General features: G+C 41.6%; 1 protein-coding gene across 5 annotated transcripts in view; it reads right to left on the reverse strand.

The window, feature by feature from the left end:
- Positions 1-27,513, reverse strand: part of NMNAT2 (nicotinamide nucleotide adenylyltransferase 2) — a 198,505-nt gene that overhangs the window by 141,184 nt on the left and 29,808 nt on the right. For all 5 annotated transcript variants that reach the window (XM_047754440.1, XM_047754444.1, XM_047754443.1 and 2 more), the window contains exon 4: positions 7,943-8,085. In XM_047754440.1, the coding sequence (XP_047610396.1) occupies positions 7,943-8,027 (85 nt within the window). In that variant the 5' untranslated portion in view covers positions 8,028-8,085. The remainder of the gene's footprint in view (positions 1-7,942; positions 8,086-27,513) is intronic.

Genomic DNA, 27,513 nt, shown 5'->3' on the forward strand with positions numbered 1-27,513 from the left:
CATTCCTATTTCTCAGCTCTTGGTCCGTTAGATCAGATCCTTAAGAATTATTTTAAATGTCTTTGTTTAACCAAAATTTTGTGTTGCTGTGCCCATGGCAGGAGGAAGGTCCCTGTTCAGGGATCAAACCTTAGCCACAGTAGTGGCCCGAGTCACAACAATATTGTTTAAAAAAACAAAACAAAACAAAAAAAACTTGTGTTAAAAAATATTTTGGAGTTCCCGTAGTGGCTCAGTGGTTAACGAACCCGACTAGTAACCATGAGGTTGCAGGTTTGATCCCTGGCCTCACTCAGTGGGTTAAGGATCTGGCATTGCCATGAGCAGACACGCCTCGGATCCCACGTTGCTGTGGCTGTGGCTTAGGCCAGCAGCTGTAGCACCGATTGGACCCCTAGCCTGGGAACCTCTATATGCCGTGGGTATAGCCCTAAAAAGACAAAACGACAAAAAAAATTTTTTTTTAAATGTGTTTCTTTGTGCCCTTAGGATCTTTTTAGAGCAATTCAGGATGATTCAAAAACCCTTTAAAAATGAACAAGAACTCCACTAGAAAGTGTGTATTTCACAGTATCATTAAATATTGATTATGTAACCACTACATATACAACACTGTATTGGTGGCTGAGAGGACAATGATATTATAAAATTTAAATGTGAATCTTTTTAAAGAAACACTTTCAAAACAGGGTTTTCATTCTCTTTCCTAGTCAGGCATAGCCTACTCCCACAATAGTTGCCTATCAAATGAAAAACAGCAGAAAGTACAGATTATTTGCCTAGTTTTGCATGTTCTTCCCATGTCTGGGGATTTCTCTGAATCAGAGAGAGATCCAGACTTGAGGACTGGCAGGTAATGTTTTTAGTTTAGGTTGCTACCACACTTTAGACTGTTCATTTGACTTGCTCTAAAACTGGAAATTTGCATAGAAATGTTTCTCTTGAGATTCATAACTCTTTTTTTTTGGTCTTTTTTAGGGCCGGACCTGTGGCATATGGAAGTTCCCAGGCTACGCAGGCTAGGGTTCCAATCAGAGCTGTAGCCGCTGGCCTATGCCACAGCCATGGCAACTTGGGATCCAAGCCACATCTGTGACCTACATCACAGCTCACGGCAATGCCGGATTCTTAACCCACTGAGCAAGACCAGGGATCCAACCTGCGTCTTCATGGATAGCAGTCAGGTTCATTAACTACTAAGCTATGAGGTGAATTCTGAGATTCATAAAATTTTATTTTATTAATTAACTAATTTATTTATTTATTTATTTTCTTTTCTAGGGCCGCTCCCACGGCATATGGAGGTTCCCAGGCTAGGGGTCGAATCGGAGCTGTAGCCGCCAGCTTACACCAGAGCCACAGCAATGCAGGATCTGAGCCGTGTCTGCAACCTACACCACAGCTCATGGCAACGCCAGATCCTCAAGCCACTGAGCAAGGCCAGGGATTGAACCCGCAACCTCATGGTTCCTAGTTGGATTTGTTAACCACTAAGCCATGACGGGAACTCCCAGATTCATAAAATTTTAAAGGATGTTCCTACTAAGCAGTAATCTGAACTATTTCTTAAAAGTCAAACCAACCTCTGAATTCTGATAGTTTAAAGCATAAAGGCTTGGATATGTAGAATAAAATCAAGGAAAACAAAAGGAGGAGAGAAACTGAAAATTATTATTTCTTCATTTCAAAATTCTTAGAACATCAATGTTCTTGGTAATATCCTGGTCCTTGGTTTGGGATGAAATCTAGATGGGAGAGTTGCCTATCATAATTAGCTTGTGTCCACATGGGGCTCAGTCAATCAATTATGCAGGAGAAAGTAAATCATGACCAGTTCATGGGGTCAAAAATATCTAAATTTTCTTTTCCAGCCATTATTCTCATGCCATGAGCAGTCACAGCTCTTGTCAGAGAAACTACCATGAGTGATCTGTGAGTTTCCATTAGAAGGGCTTCAACTTACCAGTGGGTTAGAATTCCCACCTATCCACTTAAATATATTATTAGAGCCATCATCGCAGTGAAGGCAAGTTCTGGAATGGTTTTTTGAACTGGATCAATTGTTTCCAGTTTCACAGCTTCAGCATCACGAAAGAGTAAACTTTAGGTCTTTGATTTTCTCCCATCTTATACTTTATAAAAAAAGCTAGCAAATCCTTTTTATCTTTTTATTTCCATAATGTTAATAAATTTTAATATATTTCTGGCATGAAGAATTTTGAATAATCCAACTGGAACCTTCTTAGAGATTTCATTAAAAGTTTCAAATGTCCCAGGCTATGGAGACTTTGAATTTAGGTATTTCCTTCTTTTGCACGGGTTAGAATATATATTTCCAGAATTTCAGAGTAAGAAGTATGAATCTTCAGTTCCCTACCATACCCAACCCTTTTTTTCCAATGTTCATTATTCACCCACCTTGGATGGAAACCTGCCAGCTAACCTGGACTACTCTGCCATCACCCACCCATCAAATCACCAAAGGATCTCTTTCATCTCCTAAATATTTTCAAATAAACTTACTCTCCATCCCAAATGCCACCAACCTGGGCGAGGTGTCAGTCTTCTCTGACTCAAACTCTGTATTTTTTTTATTTATGATTTTTATTTTTCAAACTCTGTATTGTTCAAATACATGCCCAGCTGGTCGCTATATCTCCAACTTTGTCCTTCACCAATTTATATTCAAAATTAAATCATAACTTTAACAATATAATTATGATATCCCTTTACTAAAACACACACACACACACACACACACACAATGTTTTCTCATTTTCCTTGGGATAAAATCTAAATTTTTTAACAAGACTTACAAGCCTTCATACTTGATCAAATTTCCACCTAACTTTCCTATCTTATTTCTCTTTCCCCTCATTCTTGAGTCATCTTGAACTTGCTTTTGTTCTAATATGTCATGGCTCTCTGTCTCATCACCTCAGCCCTCATGCCGGTTGATTCTTACACCTAGAACACGGTTCTATACATTCATTTAAAAAAAATTTATTCAATAACTATTATGAAGCAAAACGATATCTACAGCTATTATTACATTATACTATAACAGAGAGCATATTCTATGTTAGATACTAAGAAGTAAATTAGTGATTAAACCAGGAATGGCTTCTGTCCTAATAGAGCTTAAGGTCTAGCATGGAAAATAGGCATGAAACAGATAAGATTAGAGTTCTGGCATAGAAAGTATAAGGTGACATGGATCGAAATGTTAGGGTAACATACTTAACTGAGGAGTCACTGGAGGTTCCCTGAGGAAGTACTGCTGAAGGTAAAATTGGAAAGATAAGTAGGAGCTAGTTGTGGTAACAGAAGAGTAGAGAAGGAGGAGGAGGAGGTGGGGGGAATGGTGGCAGAAATGTTCCAGCAACACAGTTAAATGGAAAACGTATGAGTACTAAGAGAAGAAACAGCTTTTCTATGTTATAACATAAGCATAAGATATTGGGAATGGATATCCTTACTGAATACATTTTGTTGGTGGTCTGTGTTGCAAAGGAATATAATTTATAAAGTTCTCATTACTCTTTTTGATAACTACGTTCAGATAGCTCCTCCTTTCATAGACGATGCTACAATTAAAGGAATTAAAAAAGCACCTTTGATGAGAACCTAGATATCAGAAAACTGGTTCCATTCTGACTTTTGCTTATGACCATGACTTACAAGTGACTTACACCTGTACCTCTGCTTTGTCATTTGTAAATGGACGATGATAATATTATCCAGTTTAACTTACAGGGTAGCATCAAATGAGATAGTGGTACAAAAAGTATAAGTACCTTACAAGTTAATGATCTTTTAAAAATATGCATTTCAAGCATACTAAACAGTTTCTCAATTTCAGACAGTTCTTTACATATGGGTAGCAACGCATTTTTCCTATGATTTCTAGTTGTAGCAGTAGGGGCTGCGTTTCCAATTCCACAAGTAGAGAGCCATCTTCATTGCCCTTTAAGAAAAAGAACTGGCTATGCCACTTTTTAAAAAAACCAATTTTGGAGTTCCCATCGTGGCTCAGTGGTTAATGAACCTGACTAGTATCCCTGAGCACACGGGTTCTATCCCTGGCCTTGCTCAGTGGGTTAAGGATCCGGCATTGCCATGAGCTGTGGTGTATAAGCTGTGGTGTAGGACACAGACGTGGCTTGGATCCTGTGTTGCTGTGGCTGTGGCTGTGGCTGTGGTGTAGGTTGGCAGCTGCGGCTCCGATTCGACCTCTAGCCTGGGAACCCCTATATGCCGCAGGTGCGGCCTTAAGAAGACAAAAAAAAAAAAATCAAAAACAAAAACAAAAAAACAAAACCCAATTGTTCAAAGCAAAAATATTTTAAATAGAAAAACTAGAAAATCCAGTTATTTTGCAATCATAAGAAAACAGGACACATTTCTGCTGTGATCACAACCTTTAATTCCTTACTTTTTATGGAGAAGTTAATCTCATCAGTCTTTTCTTACTTTTCTGTTTAAACTTGCTATCTGATCTCCCTAGTGGCACCTTTATTGACAAATATGGCAAAAGAAATGCAAAGAAAGTTACACTGAAATATAACCTCTACATACATACTTAATAACTAAGAATTTATATGTAAAAAAAACCCCTTCCAGCATCATTTTATCTCCATATGTAATAGGGCAGACATGTTATAAAACACTGTTAGTTTATAGGTTTACTTTGCCAAAATCTTTTATTCATCTTTGAAAACATTTTAAGTTGCTTTTAAGTATATAGGTGTAAAATATCTCTCACAGCCACAAATAGAAATATTATCAATTCCTTTTTCAGAATAAAAGGACAAGCTCATTCTAAGATATTTTACAAATATTGAGAACTGTATAAGTACTATTTTACAGAGATGAAGAGTGAGTTTTTAGTTCTGAATGCCACTTCTCTTTTTTTTTTAATAGTCTCTTTTTTTCTTGGGTAAGCAACTGGGTTTCAAAGTACAGGAGCTCTATTAAAGGTGTCCAATTTCCAAGTCTGATTAAGTCTTTAAAAAAATTTTTTTTTCTATTACAAATTTCAGACATCTTTAAAAAGTTAGATAATTTTATTGAATTAATTATTTCTGTATTAGGGAGAAAATTTTAAAAGCCATTTAAAAGGAGAAAATAGTTCACGGGTGACTGGTTTCTTTAGAGTTGGGGAAAAGCTCTTAAGGAAATGCATATTTAGGAATCTCATTTAGTTGATGGCCAATTTAATTCTAATGTCTGTATATATGTTTGAAGGAAATAGAGTTCATGGAATTATGCAGTCAGATTAGTGAGTACTTGTTTCTGCCTTTGGTACAGTGCAATGGCCTATTCAAGAAGAATCAGAAATGTGGGGTTCAAGTCTCAACTCTGCCACCCACTTTCCTTGTCACTTAAGCCACTTAAGAAAGCCACTTAGCTTCTGAACATCAGTTTCTCATTTGTAAAATGGAGATAATGATGCCTTTCTTGTAAGCTTCTTATTAGGAATAAGTGACATAACACAATGAAAATGCTTTGTAAATCAGAAGCTGCTCTACAAAAATAAATTACAAAACTTACCACTAGCTCAAAGATTCCCATAAGAGATTCTACAAAAAAATATTTAAGAGGTATTTTGTGTTCTTGTTCTTTTCAGTGTATATGTGCTAAATCCCTCATTAGGTTATAAGCTGCTTAAAGTCACAGTGACTACACCATATCCTCTTTCCATGCTGCTCTCTGGATTACACATAACTAATGGATGCTCCAAAGGCTTTGCTGACAGATAGTCCCTCCTCTTCCTCAGTTCCAATATCAAGCAGACAGTCACTGCTGTCAAAAAGTCTTTCACCCACTCTATGTTTAAACCTCTCTGCTGTAATCTACACCTATTTCCATATAGTCTGTCCTCTAAACTCATGGGGTATTGGCACATCAGCATAACCTAACAAAAACCCTTATCACTGTTTCCCAACTCTCTTTAGCTACAAGACAAAATCCTTAGTTCTCAATCTGAATATACCCCTCCTGCAATCCAAAACAAGTGGAATTAAGTACATCCTTATCCCCAGGAAGAAAGGAGGAGTTCCTGATGGCTCACTCAAGATTCCTAGAGCCAAGGAGTTCCAGAGGAAAATCCATCCCTGTCTGGGCAGCTGAGAAGAATAAAATACATCAACATAAAATGGCTAGAGGGAATACGGATGGAGAAGAAAAAATGGATGGGGGGAAAACACCAGAATAAAAGGAAAGTGAAAGGGGGGAAAACACCAGAATAAAAGGAAAGTGAAAGGAGAGTGTTCCCAGGGCACCGATATTCCCTTAGAAGGCTGATGAGATGGCCTGGTCTACCCCAGTGCTTGAACAAAAGTCTTTTATAGGTAAGTTGGCAACAGATCCTAATACAACACTTTTAAAAGCGAAGGTATAGTGTGGAAGAGATGGTTACCTCAGTCTCCTTCTTTGGATCTTATAAATGTGCCTATTTATCTGAGTTGTGCTCTGCTCAGAGTAGTTCTATATTCTTTTCATGAGGTTTCTAATAAAGGTGCCCACTTCAGGGCACCTTTTTCGATTAAAGAGAGGAATATTTTTATTCTAAGTCACCTCGCCCAGTCTTTATCCAATATGATGTGGCTTTCATTCAAGAGCCTTAGGAGGGCCCACGCAATCTTCAGGCTCAGGGTAAACACGTGTGCCCGCAGCCAGGTCCGGCGCACCCTCTGTTTCAGCACCGCTGTCTCCGGATAGCGCCCTGCTGGCCCGCCGGGTCAAGGCCTTCCGCCACTCACTCACCACCCCCGGCCATTCACTCTCCTCTTCTCGTTTTCCTCAGTGCCAGAAAAAAGCACCCCAACTTCTAACTTCTCCCCAATTCCTGCTTCTAAAGTGACCTCCGTGTCCCTCTCTCAGGTCCAAGAGCCCCCGTCGCCTTTGGGTCCTCCTGGAGTAGCTGCGAAGCCGCGTCGTATACCCACCGCTGGCGCAAGATCTCGACAGGCAGCGATCACCTTTCCCTTGCCCCTGCTGAATCCCAAACCAGCAGGCACAAGCCCTCGCTCGCTCCCTCTCTCTCTTCGCCCCAAAGCCTCCTTGAAAAAAACGCGCGATGATGCACCCTCCCCACGCCCCAACACACACACACACACACACACCACACGCACGCTAGCCGCAAGCCTTACGGGTGCCATCGCTGCCCTGGGCAGAGCCTCAGCCAACTTGGGCCCGGATTCTCCAACACCGGCTCGCAAAGGGCTGCCCGCAGCGACCGCCCCGCCCCCTCCCTTTCCCAGGCGGCGGGGCCGGGCGGCCAAGCCCGGGCCCCCGCCCCCTACCTCCCACCCCCACTCTCACTAAGCCGTCCACCTCGCGCAGGCAATAGCGGTACACAGCCCTTACACATTTGCCCCTGGGCCGCCCGAACCATCAGCCAAACCCTAAACGAATCTCCTTGAAGCCCAGCCCTGTTGGCAGTGTGGGGTGTGTGTGTGTGTGTGTGTGTGTGTCTCCGAAGCATATACATCATTAACTCTTTTGAGCTTTCAGCCCAACCTAAACAAACAGCACGTTATCTCCAACCTCCTCCTCCCTTGTCAGAGCCCCAACCTCTGCCCTTATCCTGATCCTCATCGGCCAAGTACCCAAACCACCGCACCACCGCACCCTAGTTCTTGAACCTCGACCTCCCACCCGACCCAAACCAACACTCCCCTCTGGTCCCTCCCCTCCCCCACCCCTTGGCCCCCAGCGAGCGGGGTCTGGCCGGAGCGAGTGACGCCTCGGAAGCGCTGTCTGTGTCCCCTCCCCGGAGCCCAGAACAGAAGGGCTGACCCCCCCCCCCAGCGGCGGGATCAGCCCGCGCACCCCTCCGTTGGGGTACTCGCCTTACCGTCACACGCCCTGGAATACACAGGTGCCGGGGAAAGGAGAGAGGCGGAAGCGGTCTCCGGGGGTGGGCGGGAGGACTCACCGAACATCTGAATGTGCCCTTTGGTGATGGGATTGAAGCTGCCGCAGGCGAGCAAGATAACGTGGGTCTTGGTGGTCTCGGTCATTGCGAGTAGGTCCCTCGCGCTGTCCAGGGGTCGCCTCTCTTTTTGTGTCTCGATATGTCTGCAGAGGGAGAAAGGAAGGCGAGGCTCCGGCGGTGGATGCTGTGGACTCCAAGGAGCCGCTCCAGACGCAAACCGCGTCACTCCCCGCCTCCCCTTAACGCTTGCAGTTCCGGCAAGATCCGAGGCTGCTTTTGTATTGCTCTGCTCCGTCCTCTTTTTCTTTCTAGCGTCTTTCCGGTCTCTCGTCGAGGTCTCCCTCTCCTCCCTTTCTCTCACCTTCACCCCACCCCACCCCATCATGCTCTCTTCCTTAGTGCTTATATACAAGTCAAGACATGGTACCCAAGTCTGGAACCCTGAACACTAACAGCATGGTGTTAGCTCTTTCTCTTATCTCTTTCTGATTTAGTTTTCCTCCCTCATTCTAACATTTTTCTGTCCACATCTACTTTCTCTGACATTCCCAACTCCAACACTGTTCGATTTTAAGAATTAAAATTTTTTAAGTGAGAAATGACAATTGTTCATTTCAGGAATATTTATTTCCGCTTGTCTTTCCCCATTTATCTCATGGTTGTGAACTATTGAACTGAGTCCAGAGCTTGACCTAGCAGTTGCCAAGAAATAGGGGGAAGACAGGGACTTTGCTTCCTGTCTTTGAGTCCTTCTCCTGGCATACTGCTCCCTTTTGTGGGTTGAAGCAATGATATTGGATTGAGAACACAGATGCAGCAGAGACAGAAAAGCTGTATTAAAAAACTCTTGTGATCTTACCTAAGCTATCAAAGTTGAGACAAAGATTTATCCATTCAACAAGTGTTTCTTGAATGCTCACAATGTATTAGGCTCTGTTGTAAATCCTAATGATAAAGCAAAGTCCCTGTCTTCATCAAGTTTACAGTCTACTGGAAGAAGGTAAGACAATAAACAAACAGAGAAGGAAAACATTAGATGGCAATTGTGCAATGCACAGTAAGTGAATGCAATTCACTCTGACAGAACAATGCGTGAATGGAGGAGAGGGGACCATTTGGAACGAAGAAGTTAAGGAAGGCCTCTCTGGGGCAGTGAAATTTAAACGGAGACCTAAAAGACAAGGAGTTTCTAGTACAAATATTCTGGGGAAACGAAGGGCTTATTGTGCTCCTAGAAATGAATGAAGGCCAGTGTGACTGGAAATGGATGAATTATGGGGAAAATGCTAAGAGTGAAGATGGGACTGGTGGTCAGGACCTAATCAAGTAGGGCTTGTACGCTGGGGTAGGGTTTGGATGTTTTTCTAAGAGGAATAACTTAGAGAGGAATAACAAAGGAAACCACTGAAGCTTTCAGGCAGGGAAGTGATAAGTAATTTACTTTTTTTACCTTTTTTTTTTTTTTAGGGCCACTCTTTCAGCATATGGACGTTCCCAGGCTAGGGGTCAAATCAAAGCCACAGCCACAGCCACGCCAGATCCGAGCCGAGTCTGCGACCTACACCACAGCTCAGGACAATGCCCAGATCCTTAACCCACTGAGAGAGGCCAGGGATTGAACCTGTGTCCTCAGGGATACTAAATGGATTTGTTACCGCTGAGCCACAATGGGAACTCCAGTAATTTACATTTTTATAAGATCACTCTGGCTGCTGGGTGGAAAATGAGAAGGCAAGAAAAGCATTTAGGAAATCCTGCTGGTAGTCTGGGCAGGTGGAGTTATCTTTGGATGGGGATTTACAGAGGTGAAGCTAATGAGAAGCAAATGGTCTCAGAATAAGTTCTGTGGATAAAGCTTACAGTCTTTGCAGATGGATTGGATGTGGAGGATAAGGGAAAGAGAAAAATGTAGACAATGTTAAGAAATTTGGCTTAAATAAATGAGTGGACTGAGAGTGAGAAAGATGGGGAAGAAAGCTTCAGGGACAAACAAGTATTCTATTCTGATACAACAGATAGACCTAAAAATTGGAGGATTTTTAAAAAATGGCCTTTAAAAAAACTGATATATCATTGACACATACCATTGTATTAGTTTTAGTTACATGTAATAACAACTCTAGACTTAGAGATCTACAAGTACAAATAGTTACATTGCTTGGGCTTCAAGATTCTTGGGTATATTTCTACCCTATTTTAGTGGGTTGTCACTGTTTCTCATTTAAGAGCATGTAGTAGGTATACAGTAAATATTTGTTCAATTAGGCTGAACAGCAAATCAATCCTAATATGCATAAAGTTTCTGATTTAAAGACTAGTCCTAAGAGTTGATGTTTATTTGTTATGGGGTTTGTATCTTCCCTGACATGGAATGCAGATTAGTAGGGTAGAAGAGCAGAAGATGATGACTTGAGTATAAAACTCTGATACTTACTAGCTGGGCAATAAATATTTATTGAATGTCTGCCATGTGCCAGGCACTTGATTTAGAGGCTGTGAACAAAACCAAATCCCTGCTTTATTTTAGTTCACATTCTAGAGGGTAAAGCAGACCACAAAAAATAAAATAAAATAAACATAATGGTAATAGATACCATAAAGAAAAATAAAGCTGGGTGAGAAGGAAAGGAAAAGGTAGTCCTCCTTTATCTAAGGTGGTTAGAGATGGCCTCCCTGGTAAGATAGGATCTGAGCAGGGATCTTCAAACATAAAGAAATGTGTTATGTGAATATGTGGGGAAGAATGTACCTGGCAGAACAGTAAGTGCAAAGAGCCTAAGAAGCAAGAGTGTTTGGGAGTCTCCAACAAGTGCACCTGCATGGCTGGAGAAAGGAAAGCAAGAGGAAGTGTAGGACAGAGCAGATAGGGCATCAGAGGCCCTGGTTAGGGCTTTGGCTTTTTCACAGAGAGACAGAAAGTCATGGGAGAGTTCTGACTGGAGAAGTGACATGAGCTACTTATACTTGAAAAATATCATTTTGGCAGGAAATACAAACTTGGGAGTCAGCAGCATAGTTTAATATTTAAATCCATAGGATTAAATGAGGTCACCTAGGGAGTAGTGTACCTACATACATACGTATGTACCTAAATATGTATAAAATTCAGTGCTGAGGTACACCAAATTAGAAATAATAGCTAATATCCATTGAGTAACAGTAGAAGCCCAGGCACTATAAGCTGTTCGTAGATGTTAATTCATTTAACATTCACCATAATTCTATGGATTCAAATACTTTTATCCCATTTTAGAGAGAACACAGAAATGAAATAAGTGGTCCAAATAAGTATGGAGCCAGATTCAAACCCTGGTAAGTAGCTTTGACTGAAGGCCCTGCTGTTGATCCAAGGCTACTTTCTTGTCTTGTTTCAATGCTATGCTATACAGGCATACCTTGTTTTATTGAGCTTCATAGATACTACATTTTTTCAAATTGAAATTTGTGGAAACCCTGAGTTGAGCAAGTGTATCTGCATCACAGTATTTCAAACTTTTTCATTACTATTATGATTTTTATGGCGATCTGTAATCAGTCCTCTTTGATGTTACTGTGGTAGTTGTTTCAGAGCACCATGATTCACACCATATAAGATGGCACACTTCATTTGCAGCAACATGGGTGGAACTAGAGAGTCTCACACTAAGCGAAGTAAGTCAGAAAGAGAAAGACAAATACCATGTGATATCACTTATATGTGGAATCTAAAATATGGCACAGACGACCCTATCCACAAAACGAAAAGAGATCATGGACATGGAGAGCAGACTTATGGTTGCCAGGGGGAGTGGGGAGGGAGTGGGGTGGATGGCAAGTTTGGGGTTGGTGGATGCAAATGGTAACATTTGGAATGGATGAGCAGTGGGGTCCTACAGTACAGCACAGGGAACTTTGTGTGATTGGGTCACTTTGCTGTACAACAGTAATTGAAGAAACACTGTAAATCAACTATAATTTTAGAAACTGAATTAAAAAAATGGCCAGGTTAATGGATAAATGTCTGTGTTCTGACTGCCCTACTGACCAGCTGTTCCCCCATTGTTCTCCCTCTCCTTGGGCCTCTATTTTCTGAAATACAATGATATTGAAATTAGGTCAACCAATTCAATGTTGCCTTCTTAGAGCTCAAGTGAAAGGTAGGGTCAATTGATGTAGCAAATTCCACTCCCGTCTTATTTTAAGAAATTGCCCGGCTCAGATCCTGCACTGCTGTGGCTCTGGTGTAGGCCAGTGGCTACAGCTCCGATTTGACCCCTAGCCTGGGAACCTCCATACGGCACGGGAACGGCCCTAGAAATGGCAAAAAGACAAAAAAAAAAAAAAAGAAAGAAAGAAAGAAAGAAAGAAATTGCCACAGCCACCTCAACCTCCAGCAACCACCACCTTAATCAGTTGGCAGCCAGCAGCATCTACGCAAGACCCTCCACCGGCAAAAAGACTACCACTCACTGCAGGCACAGATGATGGTTATCATTTTTTAACAGAAAATGTATTTTTTAAAATAAGGTATGGACATTATTTTGGTATGGACATTGTTTCTTCTAGATATAGTGCTATTTCAAACTTAACTGACCACAGTACATTGCAAATACAAATTTTATACGCTCTGGGAAACCAAAAAGTTCATGTGACTCACTTTATTGTGATATTCATTTTATTGTGGTAGTCTGGAACCAAACCTGAAATATCTCTGAGGTCTGCTTAAATTAAGAGCATTCATAAAAATGAAGATAACTACACCTATGAGGCCAAAGAGGAGTGAAGATTACCAGTGATGTACGTAGAACACCCAGCCTGTAATAAATGACCCCTACTTATAAATAAGAAAATGGAACTTTGTAGCAGAGGTTTGAAGAACAGACTGAGAATTGCCTTTCCAAGTCTTCAGGTTTTCCCTTCTTTATCCAGGAAAAATGGAAGAATGGGCAATAAAATTCAGTGTAACTTGCTGGAATGACTGATTGGACACACTCAGCTTTATGAGTTAATTTTAATCAAAAGAGATAAAAAATGTCCAATTCAATATCCCTGCACAGAATAGTGATCAACAAATATTTACTGATGAATTAAGTATAAAAATCTTTTTTACCAGTCCAGTGCCCAGAGAGTAACAACAAAACATGAATTTGTAATACAATTCAATAAATATGTTTTGGTTTTCTAGGGTATGTCTTAAGTAATAGTTTAAATTCCATAAATTAGAGTAATTGGTTTTGATTCTGTCTCTTGTAATTTTCTTTTCTTTTTTTTTTTTGTCTTTTTGCCATTTCTTGGGCCACTCCCGAGGCATATGGAGGTTCCCAGGCTAGGGGTCGAATCGGAGCTGTAGCCACCAGCCTACGCCAGAGCCACAGCAACGCGGGATCCGAGCCAAGTCTGCAACCTACACCACAGCTCACGGCAACGCCGGATCCTTAACCCACTGAGCAAGGCCAGGGACCGAACCCACAACCTCATGGTTCCTAGTCGGATTCGTTAACCACTGCGCCACGACGGGAACTCCTGTCTCATGTAATTTTCTTTGTGTTTATCTCTATTTGAATATTTTCAAAGAGGGCTCTGGAATTAGCATAGAAAAACATAGAAAGCAAATCCTGGTTCTGCCACGTGCTAGTCGTTTGGCTTTGAGGAAGTCATTCACTGCTAAGATTGGAGATACAGTGGTCCACCCTTATCCTGGTTTCAATTTCTGAGGTTTCAGTTACGCATGGTCAACATCAGTCTGAAAATATTAAACGGAAAATTCCGGAGATAAACAATTCTTAAGCTTTAAATTACATGCTGTTCTGATGAGCATGACGAGATCTCACACCCTCGGGCTCCTTCCTGCCCAGATCCCCAACCATCAACATAGTCTGTTCCTGATATCCAACCACAGGCATTGTCACGGCTGAATGATCAAGGATCACCCAAAGCAGATGATCCTCCTTCGGACAAATCCTCAGGTCAGTAGTCGCCTAATGCTATGTTATTTGCCTCATTTCATTTTGTCGTGTAGGTGTCTCACCATCTCACATCACCACAAAAAGGGTGAGTACAGTACAAGAAGAAATTTTTGAGAGAGAGAGAGAGAGAGGGAGGGAGAACACATTCACATAACTTTTATTCCAATATATTGTTGTTGTTGTTCTATGTTATTCCTGTTGTTGTTAATCTCTTCCTGGGCCTAGTTTATAAATTAAACTTTATCATAGGTATTTACATATAGAAAAAAACATAGGATATAGAGGATTCATTACTGTCCCATTTCAGGCATACACTGGGGATCTTGGAACCTATCCTCCATTGACAAGGGGGGGACTATGGCACTACAATGCCCTATGTACCTTACAGGCATTCTATATAGATCAAATAAGACCATGTGTGAATAAATGAGGGTTTTTTTTTTAAGGCATATTATCAGCTTTAGGTCAAACTCCATAGCATTACATACAAAATAACTATTGCTTTTAAGTGTTTAGCTATTTCCATTGATGGCTTTGTCAAAGATGTTTCTGGGAGTTCTAATCTTAGAGGGTAATGGCTTTGGGAATGTGCCGATAGTGTATATATCAGCCAATGAAAACAAATAGCCCAAAATTGTGGCTCAGCGGGTTATGAACCCGACTAGTATCCATGAGGATGCAGGTTCGATCCCTGGCCTCACTCAGTGGGTTAAGAATCCAGCATTGCCATGAGCTGTGGTGTAGGTCGAAGGCACAGCTTGGATCCCACATTGCTCTGGCTGTGGAGTAGGTGGGGAGTTGCAGCTCTGATTGGACCCCTAGCCTTGGAACTTCCATATGCCTTAGGTGTGGCCCTAAAAAATAAAAACAAAAAGGAAAACAAGTAGCCAAAAACATACTCACAACAAATTTGTTCTCAATGAAGATTCCAAGGCTGGTTCATAAGATATAGAAATAGGAATGTCAACCCTTGCATAATACATGTACCATAATATATATAGTGATCTATTCTCAGGGGCGCTTATTTTAACTTAGGTAATAAAATTTGGTCCAATATTTCAACTTTCCAACAGCTGGGTAATTGCTTTAAGCTAAAAAGGAACCTGAGTCATTTTCCCACATTTTCCCTAAACCTTGCAGTCTACTCCAGCCAGTTCAGTTCCACATGGCTCAAGGCAGACAGTCCAACCCAGAACCTTCCCTGCTGTAAATACTTGTTCTAAAGAGCAAACTTAAGTTGACTATTGGGTCTGATTTGAAATGTGCATATGTCAAGTCTAGCAGAGTGGATATGTATGCTCACTTATCTCCCTATTTACCCGGACCAGATAAATCATCCATTTGCATCACACATCAGGGTAAAACTATTCCATGTTTATGAAGCTGGGTTCCAAAGTAATATTAGGAATCATCCTTTACAGGAAGAACACAAAGTCACATAAACAAATGTAGCTCTGCTAGTTCCTGGGATCAAGTCAGATATTGAATATTTATTTCATGTTTTCCTAGTAGAAGTATTATGTGGAGAAAACCATGACTTGGAATTCTCCTCAGTTATCTACATTTGTATAGTTCTCTCTCCTTTGCTTCCTCCACTTCTCTTCAAGATAGACATCTTCAGGGATACAGCTAAAGAGATTGGCAATACGCTTCTGTTTTCCTCACAAAGAAATGTTTTTACATCTGTAGGGTGAAAATGTCTCTAAGATTAAGACCCTCCTTCCTCCAGCTCTAAATCCCCCAAATCTCACTTAGATTTATAATTCTTCTAATTATTCTAATAACATTTCAAAACTGAAAGATATTTCCAAATTTTATTTTATTTTTGCTTCTTAGGGCTGCACCCTCGGCATACGGAGGTTCCCAGGCTAGGAGTCTAATTGGAGCTGTTGCTGCTGGCCTACGCCAGAGCCACAGCAACACGGGATCCGAGCTGCGTCTACAACCTACACCACAGCTCATGGCAACGCCGGATCCTTAACCCACTGAGCAAGAGGCCAGGGATCGAACCCGAAACCTCATGGTTTCTAGTCAGATTCATTTCCACTGCACCACGATGGGAACTCTGTACTTCCAAATTTTAAAACACGACTATCAATTAGAAACATGTCAATACTATTGGCACCAGAGTGAAACAAAAAAAGTGCACAGGTCTTTATAACCAGTAAACATTATATACCATTAAAAATAACAAATTTCTTCAATTAACTCAGACACCTGCTGATTTATCACGGAGGATAATGGTTTATTTCTGATAATGGGGGAGGGTCATGTACAAATTATTACTTTCATCATGAGGCTGAAGATCTCACTGCTTATCATAAAGTTTTCCCAAGAGAAATGGGAGATAGAAAAATCAGTTCAAACAGACTTAGCAAGAAGTATAATTGATTAAGAAGTAAAAGAATTCCCTGAAATGACATCTGAGAGTATCTCTGCCTCCCTCTGTTAAGTCACCCAAATGGAAAACACATTAGGCTCAAGGGAGCATTAAATAAAGGACAGAGAACTTAAAATACAAAATATTTTTTCCATTATATCAATACCTCACAATTTGGTTAAGTCAGGTATTACTTAAAATTTCAATCCTATGACTTTCCAAACTTAGTAGATATAGAAAACAACAGAGTTCTACTTTAAATACCTCAAGCAGCAGTTCCTGCCGTGGCGCAGTGGTTAACGAATACGACTAGGAACCATGAGGTTTCGGGTTCAATCCCTGGCCTCTTGCTCAGTGGGTTAAGGATCCGGTGTTGCCATGAGCTGTGGTGTAGGTTGCAGACGCGGCTCGGATCCCGAGTTGCTGTGGCCCTGGTGTAGGCTGGTGGCTATGGCTCCGATTCGACCCGTAGCCTAGGAACCTCCATACGCTGTGGGAGCAGCCCTAGAAAAGGCAAAAAAAAAACAAAAAACCTCAAGCATACATCAAAATTAAACTCCCTCATGAAAACCAGGCCCAGGAGTTCCTGTCGTGGCGCAGTGGTTAACGAATCCGACTAGGAACCATGAGGTTGCGGGTTCAGTCCCTGCCCTTGCTCAGTGGGTTAAGGATCCGGCGTTGCCATGAGCTGTGGTGTAGGTTGCAGACGCGGCTCGGATCCCGCGTTGCTGTGGCTCTGGCGTAGGCCGGTGGCTACAGCTCCGATTCAACTCCTAGCCCGGGAACCTCCATATGTCTCGGGAGCGGCCCAAGAAATAGCAACAACAACAACAAAAAAGACAAAAGACAAAAAAAAAAAAAAAAAAGAAAAAGAAAACCAGGCCCAGGAGCTAGAGGAGGAATGACAGAGAGGGTGAGACATGAGACATTACTTCTAAGATGGCTCTAGAGAAGTAGCTCAGATCAAAAGATTATCCTGGGAGGTCACGTATAGCATGGCAACTATAGTTAAGGATACTATTTGCATATTTGAAAGTTACTAGGAGAGTAGATGTTAAAAGTTCTCATCGTAGGAAAAAAGTTTTTTTTAACTATGTATGAGGATGGGTGTTATCTAGACTGATCATTTTGCAATACGTATAATCAAATCATTATGTTGTATAGCTGAAACTAATATAACGTTATAGGCCAATTATACCTCATTAAAAAGGCTACCTGGGAGTTCCCACTGCTGTATAGCAGGTTAAGGATCCAGCATGGTCTCTGCAGCAGTGCAGGTTTGATGCCCTGGCACCGCTCAGTAGGTTAAGGACCCAGTGTTGCTGCAGCTGTGGTGCAGGTCACAGCTGTGGCATAGTTCGCAACCTTGGGAGGTTCCATGTGCCACGCGTGCAGCCAAAAAAAGACTATCCTAATGAGAGAGTGGATGGTGATCACTAAACTACACCGCAGAATTTGAAGGTCACCAAAGCAAAAGCAAATATAGTCTCCACTCCATCTTTTATTCCATGTGGTCCTGAATACGCAGTACTAATATTGCCACGGAGTTAAAAAACTAGCATGGGATATTTGCATCTAAAAACCACTATTACAGCACTGATCTGTTACCTAAGAAAATAAGTTTCTTGAAGAATTTTTGTTTCCTAATTTATTTATTTTTAATTTTTTTTTTCATTTTTAGGGCCCCACCTGTGGCATATGGAAATTTCCAGGCTAGGGGATGAATCAGAGCTGCAGCTGCTGGCCTACACCACAGCCACAGCAGTCAGATCTGTGCTGCTTCAGTGACATACACCACAGCTCATGGCAAAGCCAGATCCTTTAATGCACTGAACTAGGCCAGGGATTGAACCTATGTCCTCATGGGCACTCGTAGGGGTCGTTACCATGGAGCCACAATAAGAATTCCCTTGTTTCCTAATTTAAATAAAGAAGTGAATAGGAGTTCCCATTGTGGCTCAGTGGTAATGAACTAATACCCATGAGGATGCAGATTTGATCCCCCCGGCCTCACTCAGTGTTAGGTTAAGGACCCAGCTTTGCTGTGAGATGTGGTGTAGGTCACAGATGCAGCCTGGAGCCCATGTTGCTGTGGCTGTGGTGTAGGCCTGCAGCTGCAGCTCTCATTAGACCCCTAGCCTGGCAACCTCCATGTGCCTCGGGTGTGGCCCTAAAAAGAAAAAAAAAAAGTGAATAAAGCAAGACAAAGGAAGCGGAAGGATGAGGTGGGGGGGAACACTGTACTTTCCAGACAATTACTTCCTAAATATCTTCAAAATCGTTCCAGTTTTCTTTACCTTTCTGCTACTTTTAAGCTTCAGGCCACCTTTCTCTAATTACTGAAGAATTCTGGCTGGACTTCCTGCCAATAATCTTTCCCTTCTCTAAGCCATTTTTTCTATTCTACCCCAAAGGGATATTTCTACGGTATAATTCAAATCATATCATCCTCTGGCTTTGAATCCTTCCATAGCTTTCCAGCGCCCTCAGAATACCATCCAAAACTCCAGTCTAACAAGTCCCCTTATGATCTGGCTCCTAATTGCCCCTACGTCTCACCCTATTCCCTTTACTCCAGCCTTGCTGGACTCTTCCAGGCATCAAATGTGGCATGCTCTCTCCTAGTCAGCAAATGCCAAACCTGAATCTACTTAATTTACTTGTTGGGGCTTCTGTAAGCCTTGTAGGTCTGAGTTAATGCCTCTCCTCACAGCATTATCATAGTATTCTGCACTGTGATTGCCTTTCGATTTTCTCACACTCCTCACCACTGTTTATTCAGACCCTACCATGTGTGTGCTTAGCGCTCTGCATATATTATCCCATTTAAGGTTCACTGACTCTCAGTTAAGTAGGTTCTTTGATTATATCTTACATAAGAGGAAACCGAAACTTGTCTAAGTTAAGTAACTTGATCAAGTCCACACAGCTAATAAGTAGGGAAGGCAGGCTTGGAACCTGGGCAACCAACCTGACACTTATAGTACCCAACTCGCCCTGAACCTCCATGAGAGCAGGAACAGCTTCTATCTTGTTCACCATTACATTCCCACAGACTGTCACAGTCTGGTAGCCAGCAAGGGCTCAAAAACTAAAGGGTTCATAGATATGGAGTGACTTGTGCCTATGGCTGACCCCCTTCTATGCATAATTTTTTAAATTCCTATTCTGAGTTGGATGACTGGTTTTTTGTTTTTGTTTTTGTTTTTTTTGTCTTTTTCTAGGGCCGCACCCATGGCATATGGAGGTTCCCAGGCTAGGGGTCGAATCGGAGCTGCAGCCACCGGCCTAGGCCACAGCCACAGCAACATGGGATCCAAGTTGTGTCTTCAACTACACCACAGCTTGCGGCAACGCCGGATCCTCAACCTACTGAGCGAGGAATTGAACCCGCAACCTCATGGTTCCTAGTCGGATTTGTTAACCACTGAGCCACAATGGGAACTCCGGATGTCTTTAAAAAACTAAAAAAAGGACTGCCCCCGAATGAATCCTAACAGGTATTTGCAAAGCCGATAAGATCTGTGTATCTTTTCTTCCTCTCTTCTCTAAAGTTCTCTTGTAGACCATGGTTGTATTGTTTATTCTGGAAGGGAAAAAGTCATTCCCTAGTAACCTGTTCAAGGCTGTCAGCTGGAAGTAGACATGCATTGTCCAAGCCCTCTTTGCAGGTCCCTGAACTTTGGGATCTGGCAAGTTGGTAACAACATTTCTCAGGCTCCCTTGCAGCCAGACTTTGGGATGCTAATTACATTCTACCAGGGGGATGCCCTTGTGTGAGCTTTGGAAGGCCAAAGTGAGGTGAAAGCCGTCTTACTATCACTCCTGCTGCTAAGCAACACTGTTGACGTGTGTTTGAAGCCAGAACCTAAATTCCAGGAGTCTCCAAATTCTAGTCACCAAAATCATGGGTGCTGAAGGGCAGTCTGGCAGCTGACCTCTGGACGATGGCTGTCCTGGTGTGCCCGTGAAGTCCAGAGTCCTGCGGTGGCCCCTAACTTCGGTTTCTTTAGCTCTCCCTGTGTAAACACTTAGCCCCTTGTTTTTAATCCCTTTTTGGCTTAAAATACCTAGAGTTGTTTCTGTTTCCTGAATTGAAACCTACCTGACTCATTGCCTTAAATGCTGTATCTAGCTGTACCCACTTTTTGTGTAGGCAAGAGCAAATTATATGTAAATGTAGTTATTTTGGAGATGTAAATATGCAATGAATAAGAAACTGACAGGAATTAGAATAATGGGTGAAAGAATTATAGGTTTTGTGTGTGTGTGTTTCCCAAGTAGGGGAAGGGAGATGTTCAGAAGGATGAATCAAGCAGAAGGATGACTGGGAAAAGAGAGAACGAAAGATAAGTGGAGAACCCTAGGGTTCTACAGGGCAACAGCAGTAGAATAAATAATGTTATTATGAAGAACTTGACCCAATAATTGTTTACATGTATGGATCTATTTGGAGCTCACAGTGCTCTCACCTAGGTTCTTCTATTTGATTCTTACAAAAAATGATGCTGTGAATGAAGCATTTACAGGCTCTGCTATGGATTTTTTTATATGAGGAAAGAAAGCAAGGCTCAGGAATTTTTTTTTTTTTTTTTTTTTAGGGCCATACCCACAGCATATGGAAGTTTTCAGGCTAGGGGTCAAATTGGAGCTACAGCTGCCAGCCACAGCCACAGCCACACAGGATCTGAGCCATGTCTGTGACTTACACCATAGCTCACGGCAATGCTGGATCCTTAACCCACTGAGCGAGGCCAGGGATCGAACCCGCCACCTCACAGAGATTCTTTTCAGCTGCGCCACAATGGGAACTCCTGGGCTCAGGAGTCTTAAGTGACTTCCTCAAGGTTACAGCTAGTAAATAGGTGGATTAGAACCCTGATTCCAAAATCCAGTGTTCCTACTCCAGGCTGCTGTCTACAAAAATTACTTCAGCTTAAGAATGAAGGAGAATTGAGGAATTCAGGCTTCCAAGGATGACAAGATGCTATTTTAAATCTGAACACAAAGGCTATAGGGTCCAGTCCGAAAGAACTTTATCAGGGTTAAGAGGTACCTTTCTTTGTTCCTTTCCAGCCACTAACCTCTGGAAGGGAGGACCTGAGTGGCCTGGAAGTGGAGCTGAGGAGCAAAGTGGATTCAGTCTCTATGCTGCATAGGTAAACAAAATTTGGCATTTTGTAAATAGTCTTGGCTTGAGGTTCCCATACTATAATAAAGTCATCCTTGTGCTTAATAGTCTGGCTGAGTGCTCCTTCCTCATCATAGAGAAAGGCACTGGGGTGAAGTTAAAAGCAGGTTTTGATTCTAAGGTCATATCTGATGCTCTGGTGTGACTCATGGTGAATGGGATGCCTTCTTTGCTGGGGTCCGCTGGGGTCCCCTGGTGTCTGTGTCCACCTTCCACACAGCCTTCCTCAGCGCTCATACTTCCTATTATCTGTCAGTCCTACTCGAAGGTGAAGATAGGCAAAGGGGTCTTGCTTGGAGAACAGAGAAAGCTGTCTCCACTGGGGCAGCGTCATGTACAAACAGCTGCTCAGAAGTGGCGTGGGAGAGGGAAGGATGAATAAGCAGTCAACTAGGGGAACCAAAAGGGGTTGTTCCACGATTTGCTTTCTCTGCCTGGAAGACACTGCAGGATCTGGTGAAAGGAAGACAGTCCTCAGTCCCCTGGGTAACTGGCATGATGCTAAACACAGATGCATCTGGCCCAGATTCTGGAACTGCGGGGAAGAGGGAAGTGTCCTTTACTTACTCTCTTGATTAATCACTCCTCCACCCTACACACATAAAAGATGCACATCTTAAACAGGCTTGCAGGGGGAGTACAGAGAAAAAATGCTTAAGAAGGTTGGTAGAGCCATTTAAATGGGTACAAAGAATATATCCATCCCAGGTAACTAGTGTTCATTCCTTAAAGCTTCCTCCGGAAGATTCGTTCTTGGCCTTCTTTGGTTAGCCCAGTCTTCATTGAAAAGGTGCTGTTTAAAGTGACTGACATACATGGGCGTTCTCATGGTGGCTCAAAGGGTTACAAGCCCCACTAGTGTTCATGAGGATGAGGGTTTGATCCCTGGCCTCATTCAGTGGGTTAAGGATCCGGCGTTGGGGTATGCCTGTTGTGGTTCAGTGGTGATGAAACTGACAAGTATCCATGAAGAATCGGGTTCAATCCTGGCCTTGCTCAGTGGGTTAAGGATCTGGCGTTGCCATAAGCTGTGGTGTAGGTTGCAGAGGCAGCTTGGATCCTGAGTTGCTGTGGCATAGGCCAGCAGCTGTAGCTCTGATTCAACCCCTAGATTAAGAACTTCCATATGCCACAAGTTCGGCCCTAAAAAGCAAAAAATTAAATTAATTTAAAAAATAAAGTGATGGACATACAAGTAACTAAATTATTCTACGTATTTATATCAAACCAATTCAGATTTATCTTCTTTCCAAATAGTTTCAATGAGTGTGATAATATAGAGGTTACAAAGTTATTTAAGAAAGAAATTCCAGAGTCAAAGAAGAGAGTGACTAGGGAGTTCCCGTCGTGGCGCAGCGGAAACGAATCTGACTAGGAACCATGAGGTTGCGGGTTCCATCCCTGGCCTCGCTCTGTGGGTTAAGGATCTGGCGTTTCTATGGCTCTGGCATAGGCCGGCAGCAACAGTTCTGATTAGACCCTTAGGCTGGGAACCTCCATATGCCTCCAGTGTGGCTCTAAAAGGACAAAAGACAAAAAGAAAAAGAAGAGGGTTGTTGGGATGCTTTTTGGCTCACCAGACTGGGAGGTTGCCTTCAAGACAGAAAGCAGAAGAGATCCTTTTCTTTTATGGGTGTGGTAGATACTGCTGGTTACCAATTCTCTTCTTCCTTTTTTTAGGTTGTCATCTCCAACTCTCTTTGAAGCCAGTGCAGCTCCGTGGCCCAGTTCTGGCCAATGATACATGAGGGGGAATTAGGCTGAGGTGGGAGAAGGAATTTACTTCTGGGAATGATTTTTATTTCTGATGAAAACAGAGGTGGGGATTCAATACAATTATATGAAAATGTGATCTTGGAGCAGCAGCAGCAATTTTGTTTCCACCTGAGGCTGAAAAGCCAACACAAGGATGTCAGAATGGAAAGATACATATATTTTTAATTGCTTCACTAAGCCATTTCTCAACCCTGGAACCATCTAAACGTGTTAATTGTTTAAACCATTCTTTGTTACATGTTCTGTCATTTGCAGCAATATGTATCCTGACTGATACAAAAGACCAGGCAAAGAAAAGGGTCCTTCAAGTAGAGCTGCCATTATTCCATTTGGTCCCTCTGTGTATATGAGATAAGATGCTTCTTCTTCTAGATGGGGTTTTATTTCCTTTGCTAAGTGCTCAGATGCCATTATAGAGCCACCAACTCTCCTCCTTAAGTACACTGAAGGGCTGCCTCCAGTCAGAGTACTCTGTGCCAATTCCAGATAAAGGCAATGAGGGTTCCTTTTGCTTGTTCACTTAATTTAATTTTGAGATTGACTGACTAAAATTAGGGTTGTTGTTATTGTTATTGCTTTTCATTTTAAACAATGAACTTGTTTTTTTAATCACTAATTATTTATTTAGATAACAAAAAGCTAACATTGATGCTTCTTATTTAACCTTGTTGTCCCTACAATGAATTTGTTTTTAACTCCAAATTCAACATCAGACTTTCCATTATTCACTAGTGTACCCAGTTAGGACAAAGTTCTTTCTTTCTTTCTTTCTTTCTTTTTTTTTTTTGTCTTTTCTGGGGCCGCACTCGTGGCACATGGAGGTTCCCAGGCTAGGGGTCTAATCAGAGCTGTAGCTGCTGCCCTACACCACAGCCACAGCAATGCGGGATCCTTAACCCACAGAGCAAGGCCAGGGATTGAACCCACAACCTCATGGTTACTCGTCAGATTTGTTAACCACTGAGCCACGATGGTAACTCCGACAAAGTTCTTTTTTTTTTTTTTTGTCTTTTTTTGCCTTTTCTTGGGCCGCTCCTGCAGCATATGGAGGTTCCCCAGGCTAGGGGTCGAATCGCAGCTATGGCCACTGGCCTACACCAGAGCCACAGCAGCGCAGGATCCTAGCCGCGTCTGCGACCTACACCACAGCTCACGGCAACGCCGGATCATTAACCCACTGAGCAAGGGCAGGGATCGAACCTGCAACCTCATGGTTCCCAGTCAGATTCGTTAACCACTGTGCCACCACGGGAACTCCCAGAGTTCTTTTTTAAGTTTGTATTACCACACATCTGCCAATAACCTGTTAAAACTGGGCTTGATGAAGACTGTATCAAAGCAATATATCCATTTGCAACATGAGACGTTATGGTGCAGATTACTGAATTCCTCTACTCCTCTACTGAAACTGCTAGAAGCACTTCTTTTGTATGGTTAACATGATGTAATTTATCCTTTACCTGATACAAATAAATTTACATATTAGGTAAGCCACTACTCATTTGTAAGCGCTACGTCAGTCTCAGTTTTTTTTGGCCATGCCCCTGGCATGAGGAAATTCCCAGGCCAAGGATCGAACCTGAGCCACAACAGTGACAATGCCCATCCTTATCCACTAGGCCACCAGGGAATTCCCATTTTCATCATATTTAATCAAGATTTCAAGTTATCAAATAACTTAAGCCTAAGTATTTTCTATGAAAATATTTTTCAAGTTAATATTATCACTATAAAAGCTTAGTTTTGCCTACATAACTGGTAAAATTAATCGATATGAGTATAGCAACATAAGCAGGACAATTGCCATCACTTTGACTTTAAGAGATGAAAAGTAACAGGAGTCAGACATACTTTTTTACTCATTTAATATTACATGCTTTTACTTTAGGTATTCATTAGTACAAACTTATCCAGAAGCAAACATGGGGACTAACATTATATGACAAGACTGAAAATAATCTTATATTAGATGATCATAAAATATAAACACCACATTTTATTTTATCTTTTTTTTTTTTAGGGCCGCACCTGCGGCATATGGAGGTTCCCAGGCTAGGGGTTGAATCGGGGCCACAGCTGATAGCCTAGGCCACAGCCACAGCAACACCAGATCCAAGCCACACCTGCAAACTACATCACAGCTCCCAGCAACATTGGATCCTTAACCCACTGAGTGAGTCCAGGGATTGAACCTGCAATCTCATGGTTCCTAGTCGGATTCATTTCCACTGTGCCACCATGGCAACTCCAAACACAACATTTTAAAAACCCTCTTTAAACTCTTAGATGCATTTGAAAACTTTAGTATAATGCATTTAATACATCAAAGCTGACAGCATGAATAGACAAAGCAATCATAAGTAGATTCAAACAGATGTTAGAACTAAATAAGATATACTATATATATTAAACTTATATAATGTATATACACATATATAAAGTGTTCATATTTATATATTCTATATGAAAAATATTTTTATGTGTGTGTATATACATGTATATATAGAGAGAAAGGAATCATACTACTCAATTTTAAGATTTATCTTACTAAAAAGCAACAGTAATTAAGATTGTGCGGGATTGGCAAAAGGACAGACATGTAGATCAATGGAACAGAAGAGCCCAGGAATATCTAGTCAACTGATTTTTCATAAGATGCAAAATCAGTTCAGTGAGAAAGTAGAGTCTTTCCAATAAATGGTATTGAAACAATTCAATATACATATACAAAAGAAAGAAGAAAAAAAAGAACCATGTTATAGACTTCATACCTTAAGAAAAAATTAACTCAAAAGTGGATTATACACCTCATGTAAAATGTAGAAATATCAAGCTTCTAGAAGAAAATAGAGAAATTTGTATCCTCTTTGTGTAAACACTTTTAGATATGACACCAAAAGCACAATCCACAAAAAGAAAAAACTGATAAACTGGACTTATCAAAATTATGAAGTTTGGCTTTGCAAAAACAAAACAAAAAACCCCACATGGTTAAGAAGAATGGCAAGACAAGCTACAGAGTTGGGAAAAATATTTGCAAATCACATGTCCAATAAAGGACTTATAGCCAGAATATAAAAAAGTTATAATCAACAAGAAAACAAACAACCCCCCTAAAAAAAGATTAGATACTTATCCAAAGAAATTATACGATGGCAAATAAGAACATGAAAAGATGCTCAAAGACAATGTTCAAATCACTAGGAAAACAAAAAAGAAAATCAACATATGATAAACCTCTACTCTCCTATTAGAATGGCTTAAAAAATGTTTTTAATTGACAATTCCAAATAGTGGTTAAAATGTGCAGCAACAAGCACTCAGTCATTGCTTGTAAAAATAGAAAATGGTAGATCTAGTTTGACTGTTTCTTTTTTTTCTTTTTTTTTTTTTTGTCTTTTTGCAATTTCTTTGGGCTGCTCCTGCGGCATATGGAGGTTCCCAGGCTAGGGGTCGAATCGGAGCTGTAGCCACCGGCCTACGCCAGAGCCACAGCAACTCGGGATCCGAGCCGCGTCTGCAACCTACACCACAGCTCAGGGTAACGCTGGATCGTTAACCCACTGAGCAAGGGCAGGGACCGAACCCTCAACCTCATGGTTCCTAGTCGGATTCGTTAACCACTGGGCCACGATGGGAACTCCTAGTTTGACGGTTCCTTAACAAAGTAAAACATACAGTTATAATATAGCCCAGCAATCCCAATCCTCGGTAATTATGAAAGTGAACTGAAAAACTTGTATATACAGAAGTCTGCAAATGAATATTTATAGTAGCTTTACTCATAATCACTAAAACTGGAAACAACTGAGATGTCCTCAGGAGGTGAAGAGATTTGCAGATTATGATCCATCCATACAATGGAATACTACTCAGCAATTTTTGTAAAACGGACTCTTGAGGCACACAGCAACACAGATGAATCTTAAATGCATTTGGTGAGTCAAAGAAGCCAAACCAAAAGACTACATGGTATATGGTTCTATTTATATGCATCCCACAAAAGCAAAATTGGAGAGACAAAATACAGAGCAGTGGTTTCCAGGAGTTGGGAAGAGGTTGACTGCAAAGGGGCTAGCACAAGACACATTTTAGGTGTTGGGAATCACTGGGGTGGTAGATACACAACTCTATGCATTTATCAACACCCACCTATTCTAACAACTATAATTTACTGTAAAACTAAGAGTGAAATTTACTGCATGCAAATTTTCAAAATCGACCAGGATAGTGTGTGTGTGTGTGTGTGTCTGTTGGGGGCAGTGTGGGGTGATGCTCC

Source organism: Phacochoerus africanus, chromosome 11 (genome assembly GCF_016906955.1).
Source record: "Phacochoerus africanus isolate WHEZ1 chromosome 11, ROS_Pafr_v1, whole genome shotgun sequence".
Taxonomy (NCBI): domain Eukaryota; kingdom Metazoa; phylum Chordata; class Mammalia; order Artiodactyla; family Suidae; genus Phacochoerus; species Phacochoerus africanus.